Raw genomic sequence first — 18,894 nt, 5'->3', positions numbered from 1 at the left:
AATTCCACACTGTTTGAACATGTTTTCAGACATGGTTTCATGGTACAGGTATAAAATGTGCTTGGATTTTTAAATGAAAAAACGGATACTTAAATGCCACATAGTTGATTTGTTTGTGTTTTCTTTTCCTCAGGAAAGTACAGAGATCATTGGCTTCACGTTGGGGATGGTGGCAGTGATCGTTGCGTGGACGGCCAGAGGTCCTATGCTGATGAAAGTAGTAAGTCTGGGAGAGTGAAGGCGCATTAAGCTTTGATTGGTAATTTGGAAATTGCTGAGATATATCCCAGTGACAATGGCTTCCTTGCTTAAAACCCAGCTATCTAAAGTATTGTGTTGTGTGTTACAGTTTGGAGCAGCTGACAAATAAGGGCCACACTTAACTCTATAGTCCTGAGCAAAAAATATCAAATGATGACCACATTGACATCTTCAATTGGCTATTTCAAGAGCCTTACAGAATTATCTCTGCGTTTAAATATTGATCATTTATTGTAATTGCCAACTGCAACACGTGGGCTTTTTTTAATCAAATTTTATTTTCAGTTTTACATTTTGTACTTCAACAACCACAATAAATCATGCTAATTCAACATAAACATTTATCTACGACATAATAAAGTAACAAAATAAAACAAAGGGGAACAAAGCAAGGCAAATCATACAATAAAATTCCAAGGTTTCCACAGACAGGTGGGGCTAGCGTGTGAATTTGCACCCATTATAGGCCAGTACCTCCTGGTGTTGGCCTTTTCTAACAGGCCTAGGTTGACAGTTACCATTTAAGTATGACAGTAGGCCTTCAGAGAAGTGAAATGTTACGCAGAACTTGGAGTACATCTGTTCCCTGTCCTGCACGTATGATGGCACCCACGTGTCTTAATATTTGGCATATGTGTTGGATAGTATTGGCAAGATCTTTTCCATGGCCAGTGTGTCCCAAATATTTATCCACCAACAGGCCATACGAGGACCCTTGGGCATTTTCCAAAACTGAGCTATCGTCAAGCAGGCCATAATAAGCCCCGCTCTATGCCCCGGCACTGGAAATAGCCCCTCCTCATCTGGACTGCCCAGGGCTAACACCAGAGGATCCCATGGGAGTTGAATACTGCTAATGACTTTAATCCTAGCCAGGATTTCCCTCTCCAACAAGCGTCCAATGTCTCCGGATGTATCCTATGCAACCTATGTAGGGTGAGGTACCATTGTAGCACAACGTATATGAGTTCTCCTGCATATTTGTACATCTGGAATTTCTCTGAATCTGTCTCCATGTTCAAACCTATTTCTTGATCAGGTTCGGCACACCCAATTCTTTTTCCCATCTTGTCATGTAAGGATAAACTACAGAGGCATCCTCTGAGTCCAGCAGTTTATAGCATTGGGAAACTCATTTGCTGTCTATCCTTTCCGCTGCTAAATGTTCCAGACCTGTAGGCTTTCTAGTTCTCACCTCCCTATTTGGGATCCAATGTCTTAAATGAATGTATCTAAAACGCTCTTTCTCAGCTAGCTGAAACTTTTCTTTGGCTTGGTTAATAAACATGAGAGGACCATCATTGTTATATAGTTTCCCCAGGGTTAGGCGGTAATGAGTTTCCCAGTTAGTATAAGGCCCGGTGTAAGTTCTGGGTTCAGAGATATCGGCGAAATGGGACCCAGTCCTGGCCGAAATGTAAGCGATTTACACCTTTTATTCCATTATTGTATTGTGCAACAGGTTGTGGACAGGTGGTTCCCTTCCCTCAATCTCCTGCTTAGGGAAACAAATAGTAAATATGACAGAGGCGGGTAGGGCCTGAGCGGGCAAGGCCCACCCAAAATGTGAAAATGCCCACTCAGCAGGACATTGTCGGCTTTTACAGATGTTAATGTCACTGAAGTGGGTCCAATTATCTTAGCTTTTGGCCCCACTTGGTGAGAAAATCGTGGCTAGGCCTCAGGACAGAGGTATGTAACACTCCCCTTGTTCCAGTTGCTGCCATTTCTTGGATTCCTGTGACCCAGGCCAGACCAGCATCTGACCAATTTGGGCCACTAAAAGATACTGGTATATGTCTGGGACACCCCCTGAATAGTCGCTCTTAGCAGCACCAGTCGCGGCACTCAGGGAAGCTTCTTGGCCCAGTTATGCTTAAATATGGCCCTCTTTAACTGTGTCACCTCTTTGAGCGCTATCAGTATCGCCAATGCCTGTAACACATACAAAAGCGTTGGGACCAGTTCCGTTTTGGCTACTGGGACTGCCTTTGTTTGTGTTCTGCTTCATTTGACGCCACTTCAGCTACCAATGTTATTCTTTGTGCTTCTCTGACTTTCCTAAATGCTGCAGTTTTCGCTTTGGGTTTGCCCCTGATGACAGCTTTCGCCGCATCCCACAGTGTCGCCTTTCCAACCTCCCCATTACTGTTTTCCTCAAAGTATTTCCTCACAGTTTCCTTAATGTGTAGTGTTACCACCCCATCCCACAGAATAAAGTCATTAAGGCGCCAGGGTCTGCTCTCCACCAGGCGTGGTGTCGAGCGGTCCAGTTCCATTACCAAAGGCGCATGGTCAGACAGTACCCATGGGCCGATTTCTATAGAGACCGTCTTAGATATCAGCATGGAGGAGACCAATAGCACATTTATTCTGAGAACCCCCAATTAGCCGCCAAGTAGTGAGAGTAGTCTCTTTCCCCTTGGTGGAAAAATCGCCATTTTTCTATTGAGGAGAAGTCTCTAACTTGGCTATAACTAGGAAATTTCATTTATTGGCCCCTGATGGAGGCAGGGTCTTGTCCGTGAGAGGGCCACAAACACAGCAGCAGTCCCCTCCCACGACTATCTCCCCTTCATCGAATAGGCCCAGGTTGGGGTTCAGATCCACAGAGTAGGCATCCTGGTTCTCATGTGGTCCGTTAAAGGGAAACCAATGTGTAGGTGCAACCCCTTAGAGAACTTTTTAACCATCAATATCCTACCTTCTGGGTCCTTCATTATCGCTGACTTATGGAAGGGGGATCCCCTCGCTAAGAGAATAGCTATCCCCCTTTCTTCAGCCCGCTCATAGTACAGAATTCAACGGGAAAAAATATACTGAGAAGCCTTTTCTCATCCCTGTGAAGCAAGTTTGTTTCTTGGAGAAGGATCATTGACGCTTTTAGTGCTTGCAGCCTTTTCTAATAGGCGAGTTAAGCCTTTGTTCCCCGAATTTTATATGCCATCCCCAAACCCTATAGAAAATGCTACCAACCCACGTGCTTTTCTCCATCGAGTCACACCTGGGCTTGATGCCTAAGATAAGTCTCTCAGTCCTGTTCTGGATTAGTTGAAGGGGGCAGAGGGCAGATTGAGGAAGATACTGTTGCAGTAGTCCAGCCTGGAAAGAACCAGAGCTCTGGAGACATTGTGTTTCTGCGGGAAGGTGAGGAAAGGCAGAATGCCTCTGAGAAGGTGCAGTTGAAAGTGAGCCTTCTTTGCAAGGCCAGAGATGTGAGGGGAGAAAGAAAGGAAGGAGTCGAAGATGACACCAAGGTTTTTAGCTTCACAGGAGGGGAGGGGGCCCATGGAGAAAGGCCAGAGTGTGGGAGGAAAAGAGGGAGCTGGGGTCTGAATGAGAAGGATCTCTGTCTTACTGGCATTAAGGCATACATCATTGGCAGTGCACCAAGCCTGAATAGCAGAAAGGTATTCAGGGATGAATGAGGATGAGGAGGATGAGGAGAACGAGGAGGCAGGTAGTTTGAAGGAGAACTGTGTGTCATCTTGCTAACACTGGAAGTTAATAGAGAAGGTGGATATCAAATGGGCTAGAGGGTCAAGTAGATATTGAAGAGCCAGGGAGAGAGGATAGAGCCCTGTCGGACACCACAGGTGGAGACAGAGATGGAGGAAAGAAAATGGCACAGTTGAACCAGGGAAGGTCGATCAGAGAGGGAGGTCAACCAGTCCAGAGCCAGGAGTGTGATGCCAAGGGTGTCATAGAGTTGATTTATCAAGGTGGCATGACTGACCGTATTAAAGGCAGAGGAAAGGTCAGAATGGATGAGAACGGTAGGAGAGCTGGAGTAGAGATTAGTGAGCAAGTCATCACAGGCGTTCAGAAGCACAGTTTCCGTGCCTCCGGTCTTTGTGAAGGCAACCACCTGATTCAGAGTGGTGAATAAGCTGGGAGATGGCCAGCTTCTCCAAGAGTTTTCCCAATAAGGGGCGGTAGTTAGCCAGACATGATTGGTCGGCAAAAGGCTTTCGAAGGAGAGGATGAACAAAGGAGTGGGTGAGGAGATTGGGGAAGGCTCAAGTGGCAAAGGAGTGATTGCAGAAATCAGCCAAAGCTGGAGCAAGGGAAACCATCTTGTCCTTGATAGTTCTGGAGGAGTAGGGGAGCAGCTGTTTGGATGAGTCTTTCATAGAGCTGACTTTTCCTGAAACCTCATCAGGTGATATTGGAGAAAAAGAGGGGAGAGGGAGTGGGGGCGAGGGTGTACAGCGTGTGCCTGAGTGAGGGAGAGGAGAGGAGGGTAGAGGGGAGAGAGGAGAGGATGTCATGAGTTTAGGACAAGAAGTGAGAGGCCGGAGAAGTGCAGATGGCCAGGGAGGACCGGGGAGACTGCTGAAGGGTTGACAAGTTCCTTGCAGATTTTGAGAAGTTCTGTCGGATTGTTAAAGGCCACAAAGATGCAGGCTTGGATAAAGCTTTGAATAACCGTGCTGCTCATGCGCCCTCATACCCTCGGGTCTGGTGTGCAATACAAATGAATAAACTAAACTAAACTAAAGGTTCTCTTCTTAGAGCAGATGGAGAGTATGTATTGCCTTTGGAGCAGGCGGCAGGCCAGTTTGTCAGAGGATGTACTAGAAGCCTGCCTCTTCGGTTCATCTGCTCTGCACTTGAGTTTAAGAGCAGCCAGGACGGAGTCGTACCAGGAGTTGCCCTTAGAGGCCGGCTTCATGTGGATCCTCATGACAGGGTCAAGGATGCCCAGAGTGTTGGAAATCGAGAGATGAAGGTTAGTGAGGGATGTGGCATGGTGAGTCGGAGGCAGGAGTAGGAGGGATGTGAAGGTGTTGGCAAAAGCGGCAACTGACTGTCTCTTCATCGAATGAAGGAGAAGGAGGCTGGCAGTGTGGGTGGAGGCTTAGCCAGGGGCACGAGAAGGTCCAGGTGGGAAGAGAGGAGAGAGTGGTCAGACCAGGATAGAGGAGTAGTGAAAGGGATGGAGATAGAGAGGTCTGAGGAGGTGAGAGCATCCAAGGTGTGATCAGCAGAGTACGTAAGATCAGAAGGAAGAATGGAGAGTGACAGAGTTGCAGAATTTGCAGAAGTGCCCAGTGGCTGAAGTAGGGTAGTCAAGGTGAATATTAAAGTCTCCAAGGAGGTTAGGAGAGACGAGGAGAGATCAGCCCAGTCAGAGAGGGAAAGGGAGAACTGGCCGGGGGCCTATGGATGGTGGCCAGAGTTAGAGAGAGGTCAGGAGAGAAATCAAGCCTGCAGACAAGACATTCAAAAGAGGGGTAGGCCTGGGTGGGTATGATGGTAGCGAAAACCCACTCAGGGAAATAAGGGCAACTCTGCCCCCGGATTGGTAGGTCCTGGGTTTAGAGTGGATCGTGTAGCCCTCAGGGAGGAGCGTACCAAAACCAATGACAGAGCTGGCAGTGAACCATGTCTCGGTGTGAGCGAGAACATCAAGGCCAAGATCCTCAAGGAGACGGAAGATGTCAGAGGAGGGTTTGACAGCAGAATGAGCGTTGATAGTAGCTAAGTGGAGCAAGTTGCCCATTTTTAAGGACTTCCGAGGAGGTGTACAGGGTCACAGATGCATAGACAGGGTAGGGCCTGAGTGGGCAAGGCCCACCCCAAATCTGTAAATGCCCACTCAGCATCACTGAGCGGGCATTTACAGATGTTAATTTCACTGTGGTGGGCCCAATTACATTGGCTTCAGGCCCCACTTGTTAGACAAATCCTGGCTACACCACTGCAGTCACGGAAGGTAGAAGAGGTGGAGGGAAGAAAGAAGGAGGAGTGGCAGGAGAGGAGAGGACGTTGATGAGAGAAGGGAGATACCTATCAAGGAGGAGGAGGAGGAGGAGGCTGGGCTGAGAGCCCTGGCCCATGACAGTGCCATTTAAGTAGACACTGATGATCACCCTAGAGGACATGAATGATGCCAAGAGAACCTCCCAGCGGGTGCCACCATTCATGGGAGAGGAAGAGAAAGGGAAGGGCACAGAGACCAAATGGAGAGTCCAAAGGGCTAGCAAAGGGACTACAAAGAGAATGTCAGTGACTGTCTGTCTGGAGCAAGCATTCACATAGGCGTCAACGATGGGGAAGCCTGGGTTGGAGTCCAGGAGCTCCTTATTGAACTCTTTCCTTCCAGACTTCGAGAGAGGGATAGGAAAGGTGATAGAATAGCAATTAGAGAAGATAGGGGAAATGGAGAGCACCATTGTGGGAAGAGAGCACCATTGTGGGCGGAGAGGAGAGATGGTAGGGGGATTGAGAGGGGAAACTTTAGAATGCAACCCAAATGCACAAATAAGCAATGAAGTAGTTCATTAAGGGTGAGAGGAAGGGCCTAGAATACAGCAACAAAGCAAATACAGATATGGCACTGGCACATTCAAAAATTCTGAAGAAAGAGATACAAGCAAACAATTTACAAAGGAAAATTTAACCTCATCTTGCAAGTCTCTTGGTCTGCCACCTCCTCTGCCTCCCACCTCAGCTGAATAACCAACAACTTCCTGGGGTCTCTTTTAACCCACTCCCTATCCGCTGGTTGTTCCACTGTTCCTGCCTTCTATGACCCTGTATTCCCCACCTGAGAGGTGTTACATACAACAATGTTTTCATACAGTATTTTAGGTCCCTTGCCCCATGTCTCTATGTAAAATCTCCATGCAATGTCAATGGCGGTACATGTTATACAGTGGGCCAGTTGGAGTTCGGGGGATCTGGCCTGCCTGCCGCTAAGGTACGCCAGCCTCTATTTGGTGGGGTTTTGCTTTGTTCTGATGGTGTACGGGGCCCGCACTGGTCTCATTATGAGGTGGCATGAGGCTGGCATTTAGTGCGTGGCATGAGCAACAGTTGCATAGTGTGCTAGCTCAGCCTCCTCCTTTTGCTTCGCTTCACCCGGTGCTATCTGTACGCTACTCATGCATGGTTTGACAGGTGAGTAGGGCATCTGGCTCTCTTCCCACTATCTCTCTCACTGGCACTGTTTTTAGATGGATTTTCATGGGATGCTGTTGGTTTTCTGTCTTGTGGGTGGTCTTCTCCATCTCTGTTGTTTCACTGGAAGTGAAGGAGAAAACCTGGCCAGTTCCTGGGCTCAAGGGTACTGGGTGCTGCAAATTGGTACTGCACATATATAGGCTGCCATTTTGGGAGGGGAAAGGAAATGGAGCACTCCGAACTGTCACCGTCCCCCTCTGGGGAATGACTGTTCTCTGGATTCCTCCTTGTTACACTTCCCATCCCAGGCTGAGAGGGGTTCCCATCCCCTCTTGACAAGGTCTGGGTACCGCAACCGTTTCCTTCAAATCCTCCTCCTCTCCCTGCCCACTAGCTGACTCCGGATACCAGGAAATTTGGAGGGGAAACTGTAAGGTGTCGGAGGGAGAAGGGAATATTTACTTGAGGTTGTTTTTGGAGACCTAAATGCGTATTAGTGTGTAGCTGTGTGATGGACTTGACATGTGCTGAAGTGGACCATCAAGCATGTTTTCTTTTATTGCCTAGGAGTATGTTTTATTTCTCACACAAAACAAACTCCTGAATAGTAATTATGGAGTGGCCAAGCCTTGTGGCCAAGTCCAGAATAGACTGTGTGAAAGGAGAATGTGCCCACACAAATTCTGCACTCTTAAAAACAATCCTTGATTAGTGCTCTTATGTGATCTACAGAAGCTTTCCTGGGAAACGAGTTGCGTGTCCTAGATATGTGGTTGTAAAAGAGATTGAATTACATGGTTTGTGGGAATGGAAATGAGAGACAGTCTTTCACACTAACAACAAAAGAGAAGGGGATGATTGTGTCCCTAAAAGAGCTCTTAGATTCTCCTCAATTGTATCCTTGTAGGACGGACCAATGCTTTCAAATGGAACTGTAGAGGAGGGTGCTAGTGGAGAGAAAATAGTCTAAGATAAACCAAGCCACTGTGTCTCAGAAAGGAGCTTGAAAGTCTCCATAAATACTCGCACAATAAACTGTGGGATGCAGCAGTCACTCATCAAAGATAGTGAAGTGTGAGTGGTACTAGCCATGAGGAAAGCATTCAGGAAGCATCGGATCCTATTCTGTAGTATTCTGCATTCCTATATATGTTGGATTTAGGATTTACCACAGAGAATACGGTCATATTTTATTAAGTTTGGTATCAGTACAGATCAGAGATGAGGATCAGAATTACAGAATGTTTGTATTGGTGCAAGTAAATTAACACTCTTGTTCAAACATATAGGTTCAGTTCATTTTTGCATCAGGCTAATGTTTGTCCTAATCCTTTGAGCTACTGGGAGAATGCATTGAAGTATTTTTTGCACAACAGCAAATGTTATCCCAGTAATGATTGTGGTGAATACTCACATTTGAGAGTAGAGGGCTTCCGGATATGGGGCCAGACCGGCTGCTACTCCTCAAGGCGGTGTGCCCCCCCCCGCCTTATCAGAAGAGGGCCCTGTTTGGAAAACAGACTGCGAGTTTCAAGATGCATGGGGCCTTATTGAGGGAATCTGTCATTTTTCTTGTGGGTCAGATTTATGCACCTGGAAACCATCCAAGACTGATTTTCTTGAGCAGACTTTCACAGGGAGAATACTGTACACTGCACCCCCACTGTATTTACAATTGCAGGAGAAAGAATCAGAGGCTACAGTCCAGAGACTAGAAACCCATGGTTTCTGTGAAACACACAACCAACAGAAGCTCAGCTGGACGGGGAAGAGAGGAGGCCTCACTCTCACAGGGTCCCCATTCTGACAAGCAGGCACAGTTAGCTAGGAAGTGGAAGAGCACTTCAGGGCCACATAGACATGCAATTCATGACCCCCGCGCCTACCTTTCAAGCCTCACTATACCAATGTAAGCTAATCTGAGTAGTCTCTCAAGCCACACATTACACTTCAAACCGAGGGTTACAAGCAGGCTTGGAAACAACCTATGGGTAACCAACAGAGAAGAACAAAGCCTCTCCATGAACTATAAAGAGGGTGGTAGAAGCCCAGTAAGGGAGTGAACCTTGGACGAGACACCTCCTGAAAGCCAGTCATACTGGTAAAAGGGAAGACGGCTGGTGGCCAAAGCTAGGCGATTAATCTGCATAATCTCGATCCCTTGACAAAAAGGGACCCATGGGAAGAAACCACATTGAGCAAGCACATGGGCTGACCCAAGCTGGACACCACATGGGGAAAGCTGCAGCTTACCATACTAAGGAACGTCTTCAGTTAGGTGCCTGTCAGGAAGCTGGAAGCCATTGACCAAAACCCAAACTTCGCCTAGAGGGAACTGAAGGGTGAGCCACCATACACTCCACTGGCAACCCGAAGCAGAGACTGGTCCATGGCAGGGGATCCCAGATAAATATTGTTTGTCTGACAAGTACCCTTAGCTGAGTGGGGAGAAATACTGCTTGGTATCTGCAGATGTCAAGCAAGGCCCTGGCAGTGCCTAGCACTTCATCAGAAGGACTGTTTCTTAGAACCAAATGTTCAGCTGAAAGAGCCATGGAAAGCTGTGACATAAGACCTCCAGACCCTGATACAAGGTTGAAAGCAGTGCCAAAGTCTGGATGGGGATGTAACAAGATCAGCGGGAACAGCAAGGAGACAACTCCTGGACTCATTGAGGGGCCAGAGAAAAGTGATACTGCAATTTTGGAGGCAGAGGGCCAACCTCCTAACCATAGATCAATAAATCGATCTCAGACTGAGGAAAGTTCACACAGCCATGCAACGACGATAACCTGAGAAAGGGCTGAAGAGGCTAGTGAGAGCCCGAGAGGCCTTGTAAGTGGCGAGACGTTGAGTACCCCTCTCAGAGCCCTACTATGGGAAGTTTGTGGAATGTGCTAGTGTAGGTATGGAATTCTAAAGAATAGATTTGGGCTTTTTTGTTCAGCTACCATTAGAAATGTCTGTTAGACTAGAGGTATATTCAAACAAAAAATCAGGATGGGAGACCCACACTATTGAGATTCAGGATAATTTTAGTTTAATCTCTGAATTTTGGTGATGGTACATATAATATATCAATTGTTAGCATAATAACAGACAGGCGGACAGTTGTACATTTGATATGTAGGTGTACCACTAGGTACCACCCTCAAGAGTGTGGAGGGTGCAAGCCTTCTGATGGTGCAAGATCTCTTGAATACACAGTTAACAAGGGTTTACAACACAAGAGTGAATGCAGGCCAGGACCTCAGTTGGTCCATGGGTATTGTCATAGGGAAAAAAACACAACAACAGCTGTGTACAAGTATGCAAGGGGTGGAGTTGTGTCATGGATCGCCTGCTATCTGAAATTGAGTCTATGCATATTTTACCCTCATTAGCTTTTTCACGCCAGGTCAAATATATGTAATTGACATATGAACTTGTCAACGCTTTCTCAGTTCCTCAGCATCCGGACAATTCTGTATCCCAAACCCATCTTGGGTCCAGGGACGTCATGTAGGGGTTGCCAGGGGTCTCACTTCTCCCTTGATACACCTGTGGTCTCCCTTACAACCCCTAAAAAAAACTTTTTTTGTCTCTTTTAAAAAAAATGTAATTGAGACTCCTGGGCTGTAGCCAGCAACATGTGGCTCTCTGTATCTGGAGTGGCTGGTTTTCTGATAGCTATATCCGTTAAGATAGCTCAGTGAGTTGAGCGCTCGCTGCTGCAATGTGTGTGTGATCTGCAAGTTCGACTACCGGAAAGATCAACTCAGCCTTTCATCCTCCTGAGGTTGTAAATGAGTACCAATACAGGTAGGGTAATATTGTGTGTGTATTTGTTCCATATGAAGCTCTTAAGCGTAAGTGCTATATAATAACACATCATTATCGTTTGGCCTTGGAGGTCTGCTTGCATTCACAGTAAATTGGTTATATGGCCCTATATGTACTGATATAAATGATACATATGGTGATCCATTCTTGTATAAATGGATATCACTTTACAGTGATATTGTAACCATATTTTTCATAACCATATTTTTCGTAGTGTACATAGAAACAATGCTATGTAATGCCACTTCCTGTTTTGTCAAAGGGTAAATGTGTGTGTTCCATCGCATCCTGTGATGTCACTTTGGTGGGGGGGTCGAATGGCATCACTTCCGGTGATGTCATCAGAGGTCAAGGGTCGTGTGATGTCACGTCAGCTACCCGTGGCATTTTGGTGTCTCGGGAGGATAGTTCACGGGCAACGTGCTCGCCTTGGTCGCAAGATAACATGGAGCGCCACAGGTTTGATCCTTGGGTCCGCGCTTAGAAACCTCTGGGTATTAAGCGCGTTATAAATAACCTATCATAGATCATATCATGACGTCCCTGTTTGGGTACGAGATGCTTGTTCATTCTTGCTTTGGTTGCTAAAAAAATCTTGTTTTCCCATTAGACTAACAGAATAGGGGCTGAACATGGGTTGGCACTGACAAGTTCCAATGCAGTGACGTATTGATAAAATAAGAGATCGGGTGAACCTTAACATGAGGATACCTTTCCTTGAGCAATTTGTACAATGGCTTCAAGTATGTGACAATGAGGTATCGTCTAACGTTGTGGAAAATACTGCATCAAAGAGCACAGAGAACCAAACCAAAACAATTATTTTTGACAACTATATCAAGACCGAATATCAAACATCGAGCACACAAGCTAGGTTTGAGATAACTAATTGTCAACATAGGGAAGAAATGAGAAAAAAAAAATCCTGGACGATTTTATATGTTCATTTCATATTATACATGACCTGCCTTGGAGAAGCCCATGAGGGCGGAACACGTGCAGGCGCAATTTCAGATGGCACACATTGTATTAATGGATACTGAATAAAGCTATCGATTATAGATATATTATTTCTGATTCTTAACTTTGTGATAATGTAATTTATTCCTGGGTATAACTTTAAAATGATCACCTGAGCGAAGGTGCTTTCAGTTGGGTGTATTTCATTGTTGTCATAGAGGCACAAGGTTATAGTGTCTTTAAATACTCAGCGGATGCTACAGGTATGCCGCCTAATTACTAGTTACCTAAAACGGAAAAGCCAAGAGCTAGTAAGGACACGTTCCAGCCCTTGCCGCGACTGTTGTACTAACAACCTAAGCTGTACTCCCATGCAGAATTACTCTGAAAGGTTTAGATGTAGAAATGAAACATTCACTCCTACGTCTACACTCCGAATAGTCACCAGGTAGACCGGTGAAGATGTTCACAACCAAAATACACGGACGCTCAAATAAAAATACATTTAAAACTTGAATTTGTTAGATCCATCCTGCACCCGTAAAACCTTTGGGCTACCTGCAAGTCTGTTTTCCACCCGCATCTAACCCAAATGGCAAGACACCTGTGGTATTTGGGCTGGGGCCATTTCTAATTGGCTACAAGCACATGTTGTTCAAGTGAAAGCGGAGCACGCTCATGCCTGGCGCCCCAAATGCACGCCACATAACTTTCAGCCATCGCCCTGATCGCAGGCACCGGTCAAGTCTGTAGGAGCACCCGGATTATAGATTCATACACACCCATCCTGAACCCAGATGAGCTGAATGTGAGGAGATCCTGCACTCAATAATTTCTACCAGGGAGGAAAGTTGGGTAGTGGCCTGTCTCGCAGTATGATCTGCTCACACTAATTACTGGGTTTGAGATTCTATCTTCACTGTTCATCTTACTATTCTCTTAGTCTATTGGCCCACATGGTCCCATTAACTCCTAATAGAGAGACCAGACATATATATGAACCATAATGGGGGACAGAGGATGCACCTATCCTCTTAGAATTGGAAGTTGGGGGGCGGGGGGATGAGATGGAGGAACAGGATCCTTCATACTGACCTGTTAAGTGAGGTACTGTGGGTGACAGTATTTGTATATCTTCCTGCCTTTGTTCAACCAATTGTAACTGAATATCCTATGTTGGCATTCACTGATATCAATGTTTTCGTCTTTTTCTACCAGTGCAGAGGGAAGTCGCTTCCAGTGATGCAGCATTGGGCAAACTTTTTCTCCGTGGTGGCCAGCCTACTGTATGCATCTGCGATTATGGCTCATGACCGGAAGCCTGAATACTTTGTCAGAGCAACGCCTTGGTTCCTGATTTTTTTGGGTTCTGCTGCACTTGATGTTGCCGTATCCTTTCTTAAAGTCAGGGGATGTTGATGAGTGTATGCATATTGACTTTGTGGACTACAACAGTGCCATCTGACTGTTTCCTCTAAATGGGGTGAAGGCATTCCTTGTTTATTTATTATATATGTATTCTTACAGTTTAATGGCTTAATACAAACCTTTTACAGAGTACAATAAATTGCAATTATAGTATTTCTACAGTACATAGTTTTAAAGTTTAAAAATAGAATATCTCACAATCTATCTTAAAACAGCAATATTAACTTCATTCATGTGCAAATAGCAGTAAAGTGCAACTAGCAATAAAGTGCATAGGACTTGATCAATACCACCATAATATCTCTTTGCATTACCCAAGTGCAAGAAGCATTTCTGGAAGCACAAACATTAAGAATCCAGATACTGCAAAAGTTATAGATACATTATTTCCCTGTAAAAGTATGACCCAAAAATCTTAAGGGTTTAAATAATTTAAATCCTTTAGAAATCGTGCAAAACAAATCTCGCGTTTCAGAGCAAGTGCTCGGCATTTGATCACAAGATGGCTCAGGGATTCACTCTCGGAAGGATGTTTGCAAAATCTACATAACATTTCTGGGTCTGCAAGCTTTCCTTGTTTAATTGCTTGCTTTCTTTTTAAATATCTACAAGTCCTTTTATAATTCCCCCAAAACTGGATACACATCTCTTTGCCAGGGGCCAGTAGTACAGCACGACAATTCTAAAATGCTGGCAGTTCAGAGGCTCAGATTGGTAGACATGGGTAGTATAGCTCAGTGGCAACTCGCTCCTCTTGGAAGCAAGACGATGCAGAACAACACCGGGTCCGCGCTTGGAAACCTCTTCGGTATTAAGCGATATATATATATATATATATATATATATATTACACGGCCACACTAGTGGCCGTGTGGTTATGGTTAAGTTGCTGTTTCCATAGGAAGAGCACTTTTTGGGCGGCTTATAACTTCGCTCCCCCTGGACAAATCCTCACCAAACTTTGCAAAAAAAGTAGATAGCCCACTCTGAATTTTTCTACAAAGTTTGGTAAGGTTTGGTCCAGGGGGGGGAAAGTTATAGGCGGGTCCCAAAATGTCTATTTTTCCCATAGACATAATGGGCAACAACTTTGCTCACGCCTACAGCCCAACCCGCTGGACAGAGTTTCACCAAATTTACGGTAAGAGTGGCGGCTTGGCCCCGAAAGCGTGCTTTTGTTAATTTGGTGTAAATCCGTCCAGTAGTTTTTTTTAAAATGACCAAAACGTAAATAAAGCAAAAAAATTAGTGATATCTATGTTCGCTCCACAGATAGACTTCCCTGTTCGCTCCGCGGACAGGACACTGATTGGCAAATTGACTTGCGTCATGTCTGCGGACACCCAACATGTTCGCTGATTGGTTGGAGTGAAGCATGAGGTGCGTCAGATTTTTGGAAACGCCCGCCATCTTGGGACATCGGCCGGTGTCCGCGGACATCACGGTAAAAACATATTAAAAAACACAACATTGCACTTGTCAAACTTGATCAATTAATCTCTGGGGAGGTGAGGGGTGATGAGGATGGGATGGAATATGGCTGCAAGAAGCAAAAAAACAGGTGGTTTTTAACGCGAAAGTCAGCGAACAGTCCTGAAAAGTTCGCGAACACCTCAGCATTACAGGGTTGGTGAAATGCAGTTCTTGGATGGCTTATAACTTTGGCGCCACTTAATGGAACTGCATGAAATTGTGCATGTATATTCCTGGGGTGATTCGGAGTGAGTATGCAAAGATTGGTGGGATTCTGTCATGAGGGGGAAAAATTAGAGAGGGGGTCCCAAAATAATGTAAATGCTCATAAATGAGCTGCTATTTGACGAATCCTCACTTAATTTGGGAAACTGATAATACATTTAGATAGGAATATTTTTCCAAAGTTTGGTAGGATTCTGTGAAGAGGGGGCAAAATTAGAGGGGGGTCCGAAAATAATGTAAAGGCTTATAAATGAGGTGCCATTTGACGAATCTACACTTGATTTGGCAAACTGATAATACATCAAGATATACATGTGTTTGCGAAGTTTGGTGGGATTCTGTCGAGAGGGAGCAAAATTAGAGTGGGGGGTCCCAAAATATTGTAAAGGCTTATAAATGTGGTGCCATTTGACAAATCTACACAAAGGTTTGCAAAAAGATTATAGATCTAGATTTAGATGTTTTCGTAAAGTCTGAATGGATTTTGTCAAGTGGGGCTAGGTTATATGACGATTGTATGTGCATATTTGACACTTTTGAAAAAATAAAACATGGGTGGATTTCGAGCAAACTTGCGTAAGGAGCATTGGCAAGGACCTACAAGCATGGTTTTGCAAATGTGTCAGTGTTTTATTATTTGACAAGTGTCATAATGTAGCTACAAAAAATAGTGGTATGCCTTTAGTGACTGAGGTGTAGCCTGTGGCCATGGGCAGTGGCCAGATTGTCCGGGTCATGGAATAAGGTCATGATCCAGACAATCTGGCTACTGGCCATGACCACAAGGGACAAAACATAGGATTAAAGTGGCCATGTCCACCTGGGTCTGGCTTTGTGGTAAAGTTATTCGAAATTAGGATAGATTTGAAAGGGAAGAAAAATGTGCTTGTGGTAATATGGTCATAGGGTTCTCTTTTTGCCTTCTGCAGGCTGCTATGGAAAGCGAAGAGGGGCCCTGTATGGAACCCTCATCTTCCCTTTCCATGGTGGTCATCCTGGAAAAGGATTTTCCTTCCTACACCTTGACGCCACAGGCGTCCCTGTGTTGGAAGAAAAATCATATTTTTTAGCACCCCAGGTTCCCGCTTTGGGAACCCAGGGTGCTAATGGCCTTTATCCCCCATTTAAGGGGCTGGAATGGGGGGGATAATAGTCCAGAGAACTCGTTATCCACTCTCCCTTCGCTTGGGCTGATAACTTGGGCTGCTGGGCCGGTATCCACCATTCCAGTCCCTGGAACAGAGGATGAACACCACAATATTCCCATTAGCATAGCACAAAATGCAAATGGAAATGTTGGAAAATATTATTTAGTCTATGTACTTTACTGAGAAATATAAAGTACATGGAGTCTATACATTTTTCTTTTTTAGTTCTATTTTTTAACTGTGAAAGGTGGTTCCTAAAGGAATATGTCGTTTGTTGTTTTTGGATGTATTTTCTTTGGCAGGAGAGCTGAGAACGAAAGGTGGGGAGGGAAATGAGGGAAGAGTAACCAAACACTAATATTGAGGGGTAGGTGTACAAGGGAAAATGTTGTGTGTGTTATTTCTAAGTTAGGGGGCACTATTTCTCATGCTCCTTGATTACAGCAGTGGTGGTGGCTCTTGGGGAGGAGGGATGGCATTAGCTGATGCCATTTTAAGATAAATAGCAGTTTTGCTAAAAGTATGTACTGTGTACTAGCTTGTTAATGGATAATGAGTAGGAATAGGTGTTGGAGCTGTGCAAGGGACATTATGAAGTTGGAAGTTCCTAGATCAGTAGAAAATGCAGTTCCGATCTGTCCGCCAAGCAGAGATCTTATCGCGAAGTGCGGACGGGTTCTCAGACACAGCAGCGTATGGTCATGTGGCACTGTCCGGAAGGTCCGCTATGAAGTCAGATGTTCGTAGATGTCTACGGATGCCAAACTAGTTGAAATATTTGCAAGAAGTGTATAGAAGTAAATACAACGTTTTTAAAGCTGCGATTTTATTTCTAAGTTTTCCGGGCTCCTCCAGCCCGGAAAACTTAGAAAAAAAAACGCAGCTAGTGCTTATTTTTAAAAAAAAATAAATAGCACTTACCGAGATTCAGCTGCAGCTTTCCTCCTCTGGTCTCCGGTCCCCGTCCTCCGCGTACAGCACCAATGAAGGAACAGCCACCCAGCGGTAGCTTTTGTTTACTACAGCTGGCTGGCTTTTCCTTCATTAGTGCCGCAAAAGTAAAAGCCAGCACAGGCGGGCATCCATTTCACAAAATGGATGCGCGCCCATGTGCTTGCTTTTGCGAATTCTTGAATAGCTCAAAATTTTACATAGGAAGTTTTAAAAGAAAAAGTGCTAGTATTATTTTTTTAATGTTGCCTATCTATTTTTAAAATATTTTTTTTTACTGGACTATCCCTTTAAGTACTTTCCATAGAGTTTGGTCTCAGCTCATGGTGCACATGCATGGGGAAATGAGCATAATGGAATGGGAGTCCTTGTACCCAAAATGGGGGTCACTCCCAGTGAGGTCCCACTTGCCTAGACCTCTAGGGAGGGTCTTGCATAGAGGACTCACCACCCTAGCCTCAGTGGGTGGCTTCCCTCTGGGGAGAATGGATGAATTATCCAGATACTTCACAGGCGCAATAACATGTTGTACACAATCTGGTGATAACTAGTTTCTGCCTTTATTAAAGAAGTATTTTATGAAAGAATCATTGCACGCATTGACAGCTCTGTCATATTGAAGAGTGCTGGTGCTTCGTGACCATCCGCTGTGTGTGATGGATCCCTGTTAAAATGAAGATTATCATGATTTTCTCGGATCTTAGAAAGAAAATGTCAGCCCTTCATTGTCGCAGGATGGATACTACTGCACACATGACAGTGAGGGTTGGTTAAACCACTTTTATTTTGTCTCAACAGGGACTGGTTAGAGGAATGCCTATTGGATACTAAAACAACTTGAGGGAAATTCTAATGGCAACCGTGTTGCAGGGTTGGGGGATGATAGCTCAAATTCAGTGAATGTCCTATTCTAAGAACACATAGTACCCAGAGTCCAATGTCCTATCCATATGCTAAAGCAAAAAGGGTCCCCGGGTGACAACAGCCTGGAAAGCATCCTTCAATTCATTCAGTCTCCAGGATGTATTGAGTGCTCCAACTCACTTCTTGGTCTCGTTGGGAATTATCTGACAGGGCCATCAAGTAATCTCTTGGGAAGCTACATCCTTCATGATCTCATATGTGGGCCCAGCCCTGCTACATTGCGCCTCCTGCCCAAGGGGTTTCACTAATGTGTTATGAGGGCAAGCCATTTATCTTGCTATAGGGTTCTTCTGTGTAGGATCTTCTCCCCCCTCCACCCAAGTACATTTTCAGGCCTTATTAATTCAGATTCCCCCCTCCCAGTTCCACAGTCAAGGACTGCCTTCTCTAATACGTCTGGTATAATGCAGCGCCCAGTAGTAGTTAGGCTAGAGCTCACAGCAGTATTCTCTTAAAATTATTATTTCAAAGCATGGCTAGACTTTGTACTCTAGCCTCTTGTCCCAAATTCTGTCTAGTCTATATGACATCTCGCTTGCCTTAGTGACCACCAGTTCTCTAGCCGTCTATGTGGCCCACTTTGCTTGGCCACTTTAAGTTCTGTTCTCTAAGTCTTCTCAAGCTGCACATTCTGCTCCACAGCCTACACTCTGGAACCCTGTCTGTACATCTACAAAGTGAAGAGTCATCTGTCTCATTTTGTTAGTAGGCATGTGCAGTGATTGTCTCAATGAGTACTCTGGTGTGTGGGTTTCGATGTTAGTGTGGTCACTTGTGATAGGTGCATTGTTAA

At 45.1% G+C, this 18,894-nt stretch overlaps 1 protein-coding gene across 9 annotated transcripts in view; it reads left to right on the top strand.

Moving 5' to 3' along the window:
* The window catches only part of TMEM44 (transmembrane protein 44), a 450,231-nt gene that overhangs the window by 265,794 nt on the left and 165,543 nt on the right, over positions 1-18,894 (top strand). For all 9 annotated transcript variants that reach the window (XM_069618578.1, XM_069618573.1, XM_069618574.1 and 6 more), the window contains exons 5-6: positions 134-220; positions 13,171-13,341. In XM_069618578.1, coding sequence (XP_069474679.1) covers positions 134-220; positions 13,171-13,341 — 258 coding nt within the window. The remainder of the gene's footprint in view (positions 1-133; positions 221-13,170; positions 13,342-18,894) is intronic.

Source organism: Ambystoma mexicanum, chromosome 10, assembly GCF_040938575.1.
Source record: "Ambystoma mexicanum isolate Mex_15411 chromosome 10, UKY_AmexF1_1, whole genome shotgun sequence".
NCBI lineage: Eukaryota > Metazoa > Chordata > Amphibia > Caudata > Ambystomatidae > Ambystoma > Ambystoma mexicanum.
This window is presented reverse-complemented; position numbering and strand designations above follow the sequence as displayed.